General features: G+C 57.3%; 3 protein-coding genes across 7 annotated transcripts in view; 1 reads left to right on the top strand and 2 right to left on the bottom strand.

Moving 5' to 3' along the window:
- Positions 1-13: 13 nt before the first annotated feature.
- Positions 14-1,564, top strand: Sap25 (Sin3A associated protein 25). 3 transcript variants are annotated; one of them, XM_013120798.3, is made up of 6 exons: positions 14-309; positions 451-545; positions 626-729; positions 813-945; positions 1,044-1,141; positions 1,223-1,564. In XM_013120798.3, exons 1-6 carry the CDS (start codon positions 278-280, stop codon positions 1,514-1,516), a joined length of 756 nt encoding a protein of 251 aa, XP_012976252.1. In that variant the 5' UTR covers positions 14-277; the 3' UTR covers positions 1,517-1,564. The 3 variants fall into 3 exon arrangements, with proteins under 3 accessions (XP_012976252.1, XP_012976253.1, XP_040587249.1); XM_013120799.3 differs by having other exon boundaries at positions 1,295-1,564; XM_040731315.1 differs by lacking the exon at positions 14-309 and having other exon boundaries at positions 344-545.
- A 143-nt stretch (positions 1,565-1,707) lies between these two features.
- On the bottom strand, positions 1,708-7,611 carry LOC101835091 (insulin receptor substrate 1). The gene is made up of 2 exons (XM_005080426.4): positions 3,479-7,611; positions 1,708-3,313 (listed from the first exon to the last, which is right to left on the bottom strand). The coding sequence occupies exons 1-2, from the start codon at positions 3,906-3,908 to the stop codon at positions 2,262-2,264; spliced, it is 1,482 nt and encodes a 493-aa protein (XP_005080483.1). The 5' UTR covers positions 3,909-7,611; the 3' UTR covers positions 1,708-2,261.
- A 1,270-nt stretch (positions 7,612-8,881) lies between these two features.
- The window catches only part of Agfg2 (ArfGAP with FG repeats 2), a 35,345-nt gene continuing 29,275 nt past the window's right edge, over positions 8,882-14,951 (bottom strand). For all 3 annotated transcript variants that reach the window (XM_040731368.1, XM_040731367.1, XM_040731366.1), the window contains 6 exons: positions 13,326-13,446; positions 13,094-13,176; positions 12,913-12,993; positions 12,134-12,262; positions 11,145-11,230; positions 8,882-9,622 (listed from right to left, as the gene is read on the bottom strand). In XM_040731368.1, coding sequence (XP_040587302.1) covers positions 9,569-9,622; positions 11,145-11,230; positions 12,134-12,262; positions 12,913-12,993; positions 13,094-13,176; positions 13,326-13,446 — 554 coding nt within the window. In that variant the 3' untranslated portion in view covers positions 8,882-9,568. The remainder of the gene's footprint in view (positions 9,623-11,144; positions 11,231-12,133; positions 12,263-12,912; positions 12,994-13,093; positions 13,177-13,325; positions 13,447-14,951) is intronic.

Raw genomic sequence — 14,951 nt, forward strand, 5'->3', positions numbered from 1 at the left:
AGGGGGAGCCCTTGAGAACCTGGCGGGAGCGCGCCACGTGGCTGTAGAAGCTGGCGCAGGCGTCGTGGCGATGCCTCTGAGGTAGGCTAAGACCTGGGCGCCTATGTAGTCAGGAGCGCACGCGGGCGCAGTGGCGGGCATTGCCTGGCGCTCCGGCACTCGCGGGACGCTGCCCTGGCGTGGGCCGTGGGGCACAGGCCGGCAGGAGGCCGCAGAGGACGCAGGCCTCTCCACGGGCAGTGACCGCGGCGCGGGCTGGAGCTCTGCAGAGGAAGCCATGCACGAGCCGGGACCGCCGGGGCAGGGCAGGTGAGGGCTTGGGCCGCTAGGGGGCGTGGTGGGCGCTCGTGGGCCGCATCGGGAGAGGGGTTGCTGGTCCTGAGACCGACCCAAGCCAGCACTGGGCAGGGAAGGGAGCGGAAGGAGCAGCATGTCCTTCCCTTCACACAGGCCACAGCCCCGGGCCCTCAGCCCGGCTGAGCCCGGAAGAAAGCTGCCGCCGCCCTCCAATCACCTGGCTCCCGAGCCGACGGCGGAAGCCCCCGGTAGGCACCGGTCTTGCTGTGTTTACCCACAAGGCCCAGAGATCCAGAGCCTGTTCTACTCTTGTCTCTTTTCTTCGCAGTACCTCTTTCTCCCCAGGTGACTTCCCAGGTCACCCCCTCGAGGATGACCCCGCTGCCACTTTGGGATCCCAGCCACGAGGCTTATGCAAGACCTCAGCCGGTGGTGAGTTGGGGTCTGCGGCTCTGTCTCCAGGTAGCAGAGGTGCCATAAGAGAGACAAACTCAGTCACTTCCTGTTCTCCACAGGGGGCCGGCTGTGGGTCAGGCGGATCTTTGTCGGGCAGGACACTGTGTCATCCTTCCTGGCCCATGTATGATGCCCTGGGCAGGGTCCCTACCTCAGGGCACCCAGGAGAAGCGCAAGTGTCCAAGGATACAGGTACTTCTCTGGCCCCTCACCTCAGCTGGGGTGTTTCTGGGGAGACTGCAGTGAGGGCTGGGGTAGGAGGCCACCAAGCTAGCAGGCTCTCCTCCTAGGGCTCCCAGTGACAGGCTGTGAAGATGTCTTTCTCGTGGACCCTCTGCTGCCCTGTGGGCAGCGTGTTCCCCTGTACCTGTCCAAGCCGCCTCAGCAGGTAAGCGTGGGCCTCCTGCAGACTTGCCCTGCTTCCGCATGCGAGGCCTGGCAGGACAAGCTTCCCGTCCTGTTTTCTCAGGCAGTGGGTGCCCGGACGCTGCAGCCCCCACCTCCCGTCATGACCTCCTCTGTGTGCCCCTGCCCGTCCCAGGCCTGCTCTTCTGCCTGGCTCAGCGAGGCAGAGATGATCGCCCTGACTGCTCTGCTGCAGATGAGCCAGGGCGAGCTGGGGTCTAACGCCGTGGCAAGCCCTCTGACCTCCGCCAGCTGCCCAGGCCCTGGCTCTGAAGACCCAGGCCCCGGTGGTGACCAGCGCTGCTCGGGAAGCTCTGCGCCACGTCCCCCGCAGACCCCAGACACCCACTGTCCATAGCGCCTCCCTCCCCGCTGTTCTGCTGACAATAAATGGTGTTAGTTTGCAGCCCAGGCCCTGTTTTGCCGCGGGGCATGGGATGGAGAGGAGGTCGGGTTCCTTCAAACACTACAGTCACTGCCCTTCCTTAAGTCTCCTTCCTCGTCGGCCACCCACTGCTTGGGGTGGGGAAATCCACTGAGCCAAGACAGTCCGGGTGCAGAGCACCTTTAATGGGTGGGTTGGGTCCACAGTTCTCTAGGAAGTGAGGACTTGGGCAGCTCGGCCAGGCCGAGAGAGCGTCAGGCGAGCCTGGCTGGTGACAGAGGAGGACCCAGGAGGCCAGGCTGCTGGGGGAGGGGAGCACTAACATGGTCCCGGACGCGCCCATCGTTTTTGAACCGGGGCCCTAGGAGCTGTCTCTGGCTTGAAAACGAGTGAGTGGGGTTAAGTGGCCGCAGCTAGCCTGACTGACTGATTCTGCGGGAGTTCCTCAGAGACAAGACCAGGGTCTCAGCTGAGAAGGCCCAGACTTTGTCAGGTTTGGGGGCTTTCTGTTTGGTTGGTTGGTTTTTTGGGTTGGGACAGAGGGGGATTCTAGAACTTTCTCTCTTTAAGAGTCTAATTTCTTGGGAGAACCTCTTCCTGAGGGCTTCTTAGGGGGCACACAGCTGGGCATGGCAAGGGGTCCCTTGCTTCCCTGTGCGGGGGCTGAGGTGTACACTAGTAACTTTCCCTCTCTCCCTTGGCCATCTCCCCAAAGGTTCTAGAACTTGACGCTGCCACAGCTGTGTGGACTATCCCCAGAGGCTGCTCCAGGCACCTCCAAGGGAGGGACTAGGTCCAGATCCACATAGTTGAGGCAGCTGTCCAGGGACCCTGGCTCAGCACTGCTCATTCCTACACAGTCTGGGATGTACATGTAGTCCCCAGATAGTTCTGAAAGCTGGGAAGAGCGAGGCTGAGCCTCTGTGGGTCCCCATCTGTCCCCAACGCTGCAAAGGGCCCCCTGATGCCCAAGTTCAGGCCCCCTGGCCTTGAGCTCGTAGTAAAAAGGCCCTGGTAAAAATCTATTCATGGGCACGTACTCTGTGTTCTCACAATCCTGAAGTGACCTGCCAGGGTCCACCCTGGCAGGGGTGGGAGGAAGGCTTGGGGGTGCCATCCACATGTAGTCCCCAGCCTCTCCTCCCATGCGCATGTAGTCATCCCTGGCTCCCATGGTGATATAGTCCCCGCCCAGATCTAGCCCCTTGGAGGAGGGTGTGGGCCCCATCCTTTCCAAGGTCTTGTGGTCTTGCTTTGATCTCTCACCCGGGCTCCTCGGTTGCGTTACAGAAGCAGGGGTTTCATATGGTACCGGGGCAGGGGCTGCAGACGCACTATCTGGAAAATCTCCGGACAGTGGCTCAGCCTCGTCACTGGTTGCACCGCTCCCCAGCCTCTTCATGGCAGCCAGGACGGTCTCATGAATGCTTTGGGCCACCACTGCGTCGGGTGCCTGCATCCACAGCTCCCCGGGACCTGTGGGCGCTGAGCGCCCGAGTTCTAGGAAGAAGAAGGAGTCTGCATGGCCGCAGCGGCGCACGCTGAGCAAGGACAGGCGCAGGGCCGGTGGTGGCGATGCCCGACTGTCTTTGGAGCCTTTGCTTCCTGGCTTCCGCAGGAGGCTCAGGGCCCCAGAACCCAGGCACAGGCGATAGCTGCCGCTGCTCAGGCCTCGTACGCGCCCCAGCCCCTTGGACCGCAGTGTCACAGGCCAGACGTCCTGGAACGGGGCGAAGATCCAAGACTCAGGGGCCTCTTGGGGACTGAGACCTGGAGAGAATGGGCAAGTCACTGGAAGGCAGGGGTTGGGGGTCACCGTGTCCCAGGAAGCCCAAACGTGAACGTTTAAGGTTTGAACCTTCGATGATCTGGGGGAGGCGGGATCTGGATAGGCTAATTCGGCAACCCCTGCCCTCCCTGACGCCCTGGGCTCACCCATAGCAGTGGCGGCAGCTGCCGCGGCGGAGGCGCGCACCTCCAGCAGGGCGCTGTACCACGCTTGCTGCTCAGCTTCGCTGGCCGCCGCTACGCCCAGGCTGCTGTCGCTGGTGTAGACGACGATCAGGTGGCGCTGGCGGGCGTCCGCACGCTTGCTGATAGTGCAGGCACCCTCCAGGCTCACGCTGCGCCGGGGTCGAGGTGGGCGGCAGCCGCTGGCGAGGAACTTCTTCTCGTTCTCGTAGCACTCCAGACGCGGAGGGTCAGCGCGCAGAACGAAGAAGCGGCGGCGCTGGGACTTCTGCTTCCGCAGGTGGCCACAGAGCCGCACGTCGGGTGGGCAGGGCCAGGGAAATGGAGGGCCAAGGAACGCGTCCGGGGACTCGGCCTCGGGGGACACTGCGGGACCCGCACCTGCCGGCTTCATCTCCAGCAAAGGCAGTCCAGTGCCCTCGGAAGGACTGGCTGGGATAGGTCTGGTCCCCCGAGCCACCTCCGTCTTGGGACGAGTAGCGGGAACCTAGCCGCCCTGCATCGCCCCACGCCCTCTCAAGGAACCGCACACAAGCGTGCACGCGCTCCAGTGGCCGGTGACGCTAGGACTCCCAGCTCTAAGGCTGACACTGCTGAGGTTGACCCTACTGGGTCAGCCTCCTGGTTGGAATCTCCACCCCTTCAAGTTAACCCTCCCACCTACGAGGGCAGGAATTTGAGTTTGGGACTCATAGGCTACAGTAGGAGTCCCGCGCCGCTGGGACCAAACTTTCACAGGGCGGGGAGTGTAGGCGCGGCTCCACCAATCAGCTGACTGGATATGGGGGTGGAGGAGCCCCGCCTGGGACAGCCTGGGGCAATCCCAGAAGGCAGAAAGCCAGGGTGCTGTAGCTGCTGCTAGCGGTGATGGACTAGGGATTAGAAGAGCGGAAAGCGGGCCGTCCCCACAGCCCAGATCCCCAGGCAGGAGCCACCCCGCTCAGTTGCTACCCGGAGGTCCGCAGTGCCCCTCGCCTTCCCATCCAGAGATGTTTTTTTTTTTTTTTTGTGCCTTTGCTGTTCCGGAGTAATTCAGGGATCATAGCTGCTGAACACTGTGTATGCAGACATCCTTACTGCGGTTTCTAAATGAGTGTGGGGCGATGATGTCCCAGAATAGACTAATTAGTAGATTGGTCCCTGGTCACGAACCATACCCACCAGATGCCCATGCATTCAAGTGGCCATTGAGAGACTTGCGAAAGAAGTGGTCGTCTCTCAGGGACACCTTTAAAGAGCTCCTCGCCATCAAGTCCAAACGCTGACCCGAACCTGCCGGTGGCTGTGGGTTCTGTAACAGATGCCTTGTGACCCTCTGCCTCCTGACGCTTGGGTGCGGTCAGAGAGAGCTGTCTGCCTCTGCCCCCTGAGTTTAACACACACTGTGAGTGCACATACTTGCGCCCGATGACCTCTGGAATCATCCTCCTCAGGAGCCATCGCCCTTGCTTTTGAGATAGGCTCACTGGCTTGGAACTTGACTAACAGATTAGGCTAGCTGGCCAGGAGGCCCCAGGGATCTGTCTGACTCCACTTACCCTGTACTGGGATTACAAGTGCAGGCTACCACGACCAGCTTTGAATTATTTATTGTGTGTGTTACGCAGTTGCCTGCATGTGTAGGTCAGAGGACAGCTTTTGGAAGTGGGTTCTTGCCTTCATCTTGAGGCAAAGTCTCTTTCTGCCACTGAGCTGTGCACTCCAGGCATGCTGGCCTGAGAGCTTTAAGGCTAGTTAGTTGTCGCCCTGGCTGTCCTGGAACTCTGTAGACTAGGCTGGCCTCTGCTGCTGAGCTCCACCACCGCCCGGCTGGCAGTGGTCCTCTGTCTTGCTGGGATCATGGCGCATGCCATGAAACCCACTCTTAGTGGATTCGGGGGTCAAGCGCCATCCGGTTTGCACAGCAAGCTCTTTGTCACGCAGCTCTCTCCCCCACCCCTCGGATATTTTGTTTTCCTGGACTAGGACCACTGGTAGAGATCAAGCGAGTGGCACGGGGCGTTCTGTCAAACAAAGCTTGGCTGATGAGGGGTGGGCCTTGGCAGACATGGCGATTCCCCAGTGCTGTGGTGAACAAACCTCTGTGGGGAAAGCTTGGCAGAGGCCAAGCAGGGGACCCTGGTGGGGTATTTGGGGGAGCGGCTCCCTCGGGTAGGGTAAGGGACCTTGGGTCTTTTTCACAGGCTAGTCCAAGGGCAGCCCAAACAGAGGCCCATGGCCCATTTGTAATCTGCAATAGCGGGAAATGACTTGCAGTGATCGTGAGTTGGGTATCTTTGAGCCCTGTGTATAAAGTACTTGTGCAAGTTTGAGGTTGAGCTGGGTCCTCGGGACGTGCAGGCAGCTGGACACGGCCCCCCTCCTCGAGATGGAGAACGGAGACAGCGTGTCCGGCAGCTCTCATCCGCTAGCCTGGAGGATACAGCGGCAAACAGGACTCCATCTCAAGGAAGCCGTCTCCCTCCCTCGGGATTGTTTTGAAGCTATGCAGGAAGGGTCTCTCCCTATCTTCTTCCTGCCTTCCTGAACCTGGTCATCTTGCAAACATCTGTCCTTGTGAAATCACATCTGCTGTCACACAGATGGCCCCAAACCCTGTGTCACTCAGCCCTGCAGGACTGGGTAAAAGACGAACCAGGAAGCAGCAGCCACCTAAGGACCTTCGGTACGAACTAGCAAGAGTTAGAAGCAGTGCCAGGTGCTTGGTCTGCTGGGTACCAGGGAAAGCCTGGCTTACCTCAGTTGCCATAGCAACAACTCTGCTCTTGGCCCTTCTTAAGCATTTTACAGTCTGAAACCCCAGCAACCCCAGTGGGGCTCTGCTAGGTTGGGGGCACATCACACCTATGGGATTTTGTTAGCAGGGAGAGGAGTCTAGTAGAGCCTGTGTCTGGTCCCTGTGACGGCTTAGTCTGTGTGTGTGTGTGTGTGTGGTGGGGAGATTCAGGGGCGAGCTACACAATGAGCTCCCCAATTTGTGTGTGTGTGTGTGTGTGTGGTGGGGAGATTCAGGGGCAAGCTACACAATGAGCTCCCCAATTTGTGTGTGTGTGTGTGTGTGGTGGGGAGATTCAGGGGCGAGCTACACAATGAGCTCCCCAATCATCCCACCCGTGCCTCCCATGTGGAGAAAATCCTAGAGGTTCAGCTCCTTTGTTACCCGGAGGCTGCCCATGGGTGACTGGTGCATGGTATACATGGCTAGAGCACTGGCTAGGGCGTGTGAACGTGTGTGTGTGTGTGCGCGCGCGTGAGCACGTGTGAGCGCGCGTGTATGTGTGTGAGCACGTGAGCGTGCGTGTGTGTGCGCGTGTGTGTACACACCTGTCTAGGTTTCAGCAGTCAGGTGATGCACGCGAAGTCACTCCATCAGGGATGGCTCCATTGTCTTTTCAAGGGCAGTGGCTTCAGCCCCAGCCTCAGCCTATGCCCAGGGAGCGTTTGAGGCTGGGCGGATTCCCAGCCTAGTCACCCAGCCCTGGCCAGAAGACAGGCCAGGACGGGAAGGATGGTGGCTAGGAGGTTCCTGGGGTACAGCACAGTGACTTACACAAAGGACAAAAGGGCCTGGCTTTAGGGCCCTTTAAAGCTGAAGTGACCAGGAGCCAGAGCGAGGGGAGCTGGGTAAAACAAGCTTGGGACTGTGGACGCCCTCACTCCTGGCCTACAGCAGAACCAGGGGAAAGGGAGGCTCTGGAGACGTGGCCCGAGGAGCTGGCCTGACCAGCATGCACGAAGCCTGGGCCTGATCCCCAGAACCTCGTAAAACTGTGTGGTGGTGCATCAGAAATCCGGTCACACTTGGTTACAACTGTGAATTTAGGGCCAGCCCAGGCTACATAGACAGTTCTAGACAAGCCAGGGCTACACAGCAAGAACTTGGCTCAAAAACAGTAGCAGCAAAAAGAAACAGGAGGGGTAGCCCGGGCAGCCTGGGATGGGGGTGGGGTGCACACATTGGGAATCTTAGTGTTTGGGAGGTGAGGGTTAGCCTGAGCTATACAGACCTGGTGGTGATGGGGAGCAGAGTGACAGCACTGGGATCTCTCTGTTTGTCTGTCTCTCCCTCTGTCTCTCTCTCTCTCTCTCCCTGTCTCTCTCCCCCTCTCTCTGTCTCCTCCTCTCTCTCTCTCTCTCTCTCTCTCTCTCTCTCTCTCTCTCTCTCTCTCTCTCTCTCTCTCTCTCTCTCTCTCTACTCCCCCCCCCCTCTCTCTCTCACACACACACACACCAGAAGGGAAGCAGAAACTATGGGAAAATCTGGTACAAAGGCTAGGGGCCAGCTGGGTGTCCTCCCTCCCAGGAGAGGAGGAAGAAGCTAGAGGCTAGTAGGAAACAGCGAGGGACTGAATCTTCTTACAAAGAGGGAAGGGCCACGCCTGGCTTAGCAAATAGCAAGAGCTACAAATCTTTCCAGAAAAGTCTATAAAGCAAAGAGACATAACCTAATTCCCACATCCCTTTGCTGGTCCTTGTGGAAAGCCCAGAGAAATCCTAAGAATGAAGAGTTTAAAGTAAAGGGCTAGGAACTCTTGGCTGAGGTCTGCAGGGCGGGGCCTCCCCAGGCTTGCGGGGTAAACAGCAAGGCCAAGGCCTAGGTCTCTGCTCAGCTGGGGGATTTATCCCAGGCTCAAGCAGCCCAAACACCTGGCTGCTGACACAACAGCCCTGGGCGAGGAGCTGCTGAAGTGCTCAGAACGCTGGCGGGGGTGGGGGTGGGGGGGCTGTTTACCTGTCAAATCCACCTCCCTGAGGCACCTGCGTCCCTGCCTGACCACTGAGCTCCAGCTCCAGATGGGGACCCTCACTGTCCCCTCCTCTTGCTACCGAGGGTACACAGTTTGGCCTTTGGTTGAGGTCACGTGTTTATCAGCCCAGCAGTGGGGATCGGAAGAGCCAAGGGTCAGTCGTGTTGACCAGCCTGTCCACTCCAGCTGGCACAGAGTAAGACACCGAGAGCCACTTTTTTCTGTCAAATGCAGTCTTTTCCAACATCGCCTCAGACAAGCTTTGGTGCAGATACGCGGGAGCCGCGGGAGGAATGGGGAGAAAAGAAAGGACCCCCCCAGTCAATTGCAGACCTCACTGCAAAGGCCTAGGCTCTGGGGTACACGTTCAGATCTATCCTGAGCCCTTTTTTACTTTATCTTTTTACTTCATTCTGAGACACAGTCTCATTAAGTTGCCCAAACAAGCCTTGAACTCACTCTATAACCCAGGCTAGCTTTGAACTTGTGATCCTCCTGTCTCAGTTCCCCAAGTCCTAGGATCACAGGCCCAGCTCTGTCCCCCAAGTTGTCTGAGAGGAAGACTGGCTGGCCTATCTGTTTACATGTGTGTGTGCGTGTATATATGTGTATAGTAGGCTACATTAGAAAACTATTTATAAATATAAAACACTGGTATTCAAACATGACACAGATAACTAAAGTGCCAGGTACACGTCCTCTGCAGGTAAAACTCCCGCATCCTGGGAAGAGAATGGAGATGGAGGAAGGGGGCGGGGCTGAGCCAGGAAAACAAAAGCACTGGACAACAGGAGCTTCCCAGTCCCAGGGCTGGTTGTGGCTGTCTTTACCCTGCATTCCCGGCTTTGCTTCCTTCTGGGAGGAGTGAGGCAGCTAGGAAGGTTGGGCGTGGAGCAGTTGCTCCCTCAGGGGAAGGCCGCTAACTTCTCTTGCCACAGGCCAGGAGGAAGGGACAGGATAGAGGGCCATCTTCAGACTTAATAATCTGACAAATACCCCGCTGTGGGGCCTCCTGGTGAGGGTGTCTTTGCTCCTTCTGGGCTTCTTCCTGGGTAGGTGACCGCAATCAGGGAGGAAGCCTCCGGGAGGCAGACCAGGAGGCCACAGTCTGATTCATTCACAGCCTCGAGCTATGCTCGGCACCTCCCCTGTTCCCAGATCCCTAACCCTGCAAACCAGGCCCAAACCCAGTCTCAGACCCACAGAAATGCCCCACAGGCAGATGGTCACCAGGGCTCTAAGGGGACAGCAGAGCCCCACCCCACCAAGTAGGGGGGGAGCCCCTTCTTCCCCCAAGGACACAGTGCTACAAGAACGGGTTTGTGGTTGGAGGTTTGGAGGCAAATGTTGAGGCTCCAGTCTGGAAAGAAAGAGCAAAAGGTTAGTAGGTTAGCAGGGCGATTGCTGGAAGCCACAGAACATAACTGTGCTTGAAGACCACACAGCAAGGGAGATGGGGGTTGAGGAGGGAGTGGGGCCCAGAGGGGGCCAGGAACTGGGTGTGGTGGCACACACCTGAAATCCCAGTGCTCAGAAGGCTGAGGCAGGAGGATCATGAGTTCTAGGCCAGCCTGAGCTACAACGTGTGACCCAGTCTCAAAAAAGGGAGGGGAAGGGCTGGAGAGACGGCTCAGTGGTTAAGAGCACTGACTGCTCTCTCAGAGGACCTGGGTTCAATTCCCAGCACCCACATGGCAGCTCACAACTGTCTTTTAAGTACAGTTCCAGGGACCTAACACCCTTACACAGGCAAAACACCAATGCACAATAAATTCTTAAAAAAAAAAAAAAACAAGGCTGGGCGTTGGTGGCGCACTCCTTTAATCCCAGGACTCGGGAGGCAGAGGCAGGCAGATCTCTGTGTGAGTTTGAGGCCAGGCTGGACCGACAGCCTCCAAAACAATACAGAGAAACCCTGTCTCGTAAAACCAAAAAAAAAGGCAGGAAGGATATTGATTCTCTGGATGAAAGCATTTGCTGTGAGAACATGAGCACAAATCTGCAGAGCCCACGAAAGAGCTAGTGTGGTCACTCCTAGACCTGCAACCCCAGTGTTGTGGGGACGGCGACAGCGGGTTTGTTGGCCACCAGACTAGCTTGTCCAGGGTCAGTGAGAGGCCCCGCCTCCAGAACAGAGGTGGAGGGTGATAGAGGAGGACACCCGACACCCCCTGTGGCCTCTGTGGATGCATGGTGCGCGTGTGAGTGCACACACATGGACACACACTCACACACGCAACAACACTCACACACAGCACACACTCAACGCACACAACACTCACACACAACACACACGGACACACTCACATACTCATGCACACACATGGACACACTCACGCAACACACACTCACGCGCACAACACACACTCACGCACACAACACACACGGACACACTCACACACTCATGCACACACATGGACACACACGCACACAACACACACTCACACTCACAACACACACTCACGCAACAACATACACTCACACTCATGTGCACACTCACACTCACGGACACACACTCACACACACAACACACACTCATGCACACAACACACACACTCACGGACACGCACTCACACTCATGCACACACTCACACTCACGGACACACACTCACACACATCACACACTCACACTCATGCACACACTCACACTCACGGACACACTCACAACACACTCACACACACGGGCGCGTGCACACACATACGAGTGAGCACGCACACACGGGCACACACTCACACACACACTCACACACATGGACACACACACATACACTCACACGCACACACACGGACACACACACACAAACTCAAGGACGGGATCTTAGTCATATTCCGCTTCCGTCTTCTGGAAAGGTGTGTCCTCAGTGTCATAGTGCGGTACTCACCATGAAGGGGTTGGTAGAGACCCCAGGTGCCTGGCTCAGAGGCCTCTGCCCCAGCTTGGAGGTTCCCAAGTCACCAAAGGAAGAGCCTAGGAGGCAAGGACAATACTTGGCTGAGTGTGTTTGTCACCTTCCTGGGGGGCCACCTCACACCCCCGGTGCATACCCAGGAGGGACCCTTCCAGAATTCTCGGAAGAAAACTATGGAGTCATCAGGGGACACAGGCAGGTCTACAGCTCATCTGGTCCCTCTCCTCGTCAGAAAGACTCTCTCTCTGTGTAAAATCCAGGTAGCACCTCCCTTTCCCCCATAGGTTGAAGCAACTATGAGATTCAAGCAACTATGGACTGAAAAAAATCTTCAAAAAATGTTTTGGCGAGGCAGTGGTGGCTCACGCCTTTAGTCCCAGCACTCGGGAGGCAGAGGCAGGTGGATCTCTGTGAGTTCAAGGCCAGCCTGGTCTACAGAGCGAGTTCCAGGACAGCCTCCAAAGCAATACAGAGAAACCCTGTCTCGAAAACAAAACAAAACAAGCTGTTTCCAGGGTTCAAATCAAGGAATGTGGTGGCTCAAACCGTTTGCAGCTCCTGTAAGGGGATCTGATGCCCTCTGCTGGCCTCTTTGGACATTGCATGCACAAGACACAGATGCAGGCAAAACACCCATACATACAAAATAAAAATTCCTCTTAAAAAGGATACATATGGGGAGGTGTGTGTGTGTGTGTGTGTGTGTGTAAATTACTCCCTTCTTTATTGTACCGGGAACAAAACCCAGTGCCTCACGTATGCTAGGCAAGGCTCTACCAGAGAGAGCCACACCTCTGTCCTCTTTCCACGTGTGCAGTCAGGTCTTTGACTGGGGTTACAGTGTGCACACCTGTGTGCAGGGTCCTGTGATGCTGTGCCGCTGACATGAAGAACATCTGTGGGGGCCCGGGGCAGACTGCACCAACATACCACTGGGGAGGGGCTCACCCCAGCCCTCTTACCAGTCTGCTGCTCGGTCAGCGCAGCCTGTGTGGGGAACATCGGTGCAGGGAAGGGGCTGGCAAACGCCCCGGGGGGCGGCACTGGCTGGAGGAGGCCGGGCCCAACACTGCTCATCCCGAAGCCAGGTCCTGTGGGATGAGATGGGAGGAGGCTCAGGCGAACGTCAGGCAGGAGAGAGGGCACGTGTTTTTTCCGCTAACCTCCCCTGTATGGGAGGTGGGGTCACTTTTTCCACAGTGGAAGGACCCTGAATGAAGACTGAGACTCATTCGGCTCCTTTCCACACCCCTACTCGGGGCTCTCGGCTTGGCCGGTGCAGCTCTCGTGAACCGCACTGAACCCTTAGCAGTCATTCAGCACGGTGAATTCATTGTCTTCCCCCTCTCTCCCTTTTATGGAACAGGGTCTCATGTAGCCCAAGCTGTCCTTGAACTCACCTTGAGCTCGATCCTGACCTGTGTCCCTAGTGCCGGGATGACCGATGGTGCCCGTCTCACAGGGTCACCGTGAGAGCTACGGTGTGAGGTACGCGGCATGCCCGTAGCCGGGCTTTCTCTGGGCGCTCTCCTGCTCTTCCCGGCCTGGGGCTCCATCGAGCTAAGGGGCGTTGAGGGGCTTGAGGGGACCCTGCAGAGGCTTGGACCTGCAGATGGCTCTAGCCTGGGCTGGTGGACACAGTGGTGGGGGGCGTGGGCAGCTGACTACTCTTTGGGTAGCCAGAGACATAGGGTCAGGGGACTCTGCACCCTACAAAGGTGGAAGGCAGCTCTGGACTTACCCGAGGCCAGGCCATTGGGCTGGAACGGGTTGGTAGAAGGCAGCTGGGGTTGGGCAGGGGTGGTGAAGGGGTTGGTGAAGGCTGCACACAGGAGAGGGGGAGGGGAGAAAAAGATAGATTGAGTCCCTCAGTCTTGGGGTGCCTCTCCCACCCTTCCCAGGTCTCCACGGGTAGGACTCACCTCCAAAGGGGAACCCCGCACTGCTGCTAACGCCTGGCACGGCCGGCTGTAGCGCAGGAACCTGGCTGGGCATCCCGAAAACACTGTGGCACGGGGAGAAGGTGGGAATGGGCATCTTCCAGGAGGAGCAGAGCAGGGGATCGAGGAGCCCACAGCGCTACCCCAGGCCAGGCCGCCGAGGCGAGAACAAGCAAGCCACCAAGCACTATCCGTCTGGGACAATGCCACCCACCTGCCAGGGAGACCTCCAGCTGCCACCCTGGGTCCCAGGAGGCCACCCACATCTGCAAGGCTGCTGGGCTGAGTGGCAGTCTCGAGAGGAGCAACCCCAAATGCGGACATCTGGCTGCTCCCTGAATGACGAGATAAGACAAGGAGGCGGGGTGAGACTGGTGGCGGGGGCAGAAGAGGGCATGGGAGGGGTGACAGGTGAGGTGCCTCCTGGACTCTCCGAGACAGCCGTTTTCCCATGACCACCTAGCATGGGTAAGGGAACGGCCCAGGTCTTCTCCAGCTCCCCGGGGCTGTAAGCCACCACCCTCATGCTGTACAGTTGATCTGTACGTCCTAGACAGATGCCTGTCTGCCTGTCTCCTCAGCAAAACTGCATGCCTCTCCTCCTTCCTCCCCCCCCCTCGATAGGGTTTCTCTGTGGCCTTGAAGCCTGTCCCAGAACTCCCTCTGTAGACCAGGCTGGCCTCGAACCCATGGAGATCTGCCTGCCTCTGCCTCCTGAGTGCTGAGAGGTTAAAGGCGTGCGCCACCACTGCCCGGCTCCTTCCTCTCTCATTTGCGATGGGGTCTGGCCTTGAAGCCTCCTCTGTCTCCTTGTGTCAGCCTCCCAAGTGCTAAGATTACAGATATGCCTGGGGTGTATGGGGCTAGGGATTGGATCCAGGGCTTTGGGTATCAAGACACTCTACCAACCGAGCTGTAGTCCTAGCTCCTAATTAATTACTTTTAAATTAGTTAGCTGGGCAGTGGTGGCACACACCTTTAATCTCAGCAGTCAGGAGGCAGGTGCATCTTTGAGTTTGAGGCTAGCCTGGTCTATAGAGTTTCAGGACAGCCAAGGCTAGACAGAGAAACCTTGTCTCTAAAAAGCTAAACCAATCAAACCAACCAAACAAACAAACAAATGGGTTTATTAACTGTACCAAGAATCAAATCTAGGGCCGGGCATTGGTGACGCCCGCCTTTAATCCCATCACTTGGGAGGCAGAGGCAGGCAGATCACTGTGAGTTTGAGACCAGCCTGGTCTACAGAGTGAGTTCCAGGTCAGCCTCCAAAGCCACAAACTCTGTCTCGAAAAAAACCAAAAAAACAACAACAACAAAAAAGAATCAAATCTAAGGTCCTGTGTATGTTAGGTATACGCCCTACTATGGAGCTCTGTCCCAAACCTTTGATGTTTTCAAACGGGGCCTTACTTCATAGTCCGGGTAGACCTAGAACTTGTAGCAATCCTACTCAGCTTCCTGAGTGTTGGGAGGCCACCAAACTCAGTGTTGTCCCCACACGCCCAAAGTGGTGCTGCGTAGGAACCCCAGGACGTTGTGAATGCTAGGGAAGTACTCCCAGCCACACTCCGGTTCAGTCCTGGCTTCTTCAGATGCCCCAACGCTGTATGGCATGTCTGTGCCTGCCTCCTTGAAAGGCCAGATTTGTTTTTAAACGCGTATTTGTGTGTGGGTGCGAGTGCTTTTTACGCAGGCTCTGGAGATCGAACTCGGGTCATCAGGCTTGCACAGCAAGAGCCTTTCACCCATGAGTCATCTTGACAGCCCCCATCCAGGCTTCTCACCACAGGATACGAGGCGGTAGATCTGGGTCGTGCTTCTCCCCTGCCTGCCTGAC

Source organism: Mesocricetus auratus, unplaced genomic scaffold (assembly GCF_017639785.1).
Source record: "Mesocricetus auratus isolate SY011 unplaced genomic scaffold, BCM_Maur_2.0 Super-Scaffold_100025, whole genome shotgun sequence".
Classification (NCBI taxonomy): domain Eukaryota; kingdom Metazoa; phylum Chordata; class Mammalia; order Rodentia; family Cricetidae; genus Mesocricetus; species Mesocricetus auratus.

Excerpts from the sequence above, each read along its gene's own strand:
- Sap25 (XM_013120798.3), top strand. The coding sequence starts at position 278 with ATGCACGAGCCGGGACCGCCGGGGCAGGGCAG. Across the intron at positions 946-1,043 it reads GCAAGTGTCCAAGGATACAG|GGCTCCCAGTGACAGGCTGT; the intron begins GTACTTCTCTGG and ends CTCTCCTCCTAG. Across the intron at positions 1,142-1,222 it reads TGTCCAAGCCGCCTCAGCAG|GCAGTGGGTGCCCGGACGCT; the intron begins GTAAGCGTGGGC and ends CTGTTTTCTCAG.
- LOC101835091 (XM_005080426.4), bottom strand. The coding sequence starts at position 3,908 with ATGAAGCCGGCAGGTGCGGGTCCCGCAGTGTCCCCCGAGGCCGAGTCC. Across the intron at positions 3,314-3,478 it reads AGCTGCCGCCACTGCTATGG|GTCTCAGTCCCCAAGAGGCC; the intron begins GTGAGCCCAGGG and ends CATTCTCTCCAG.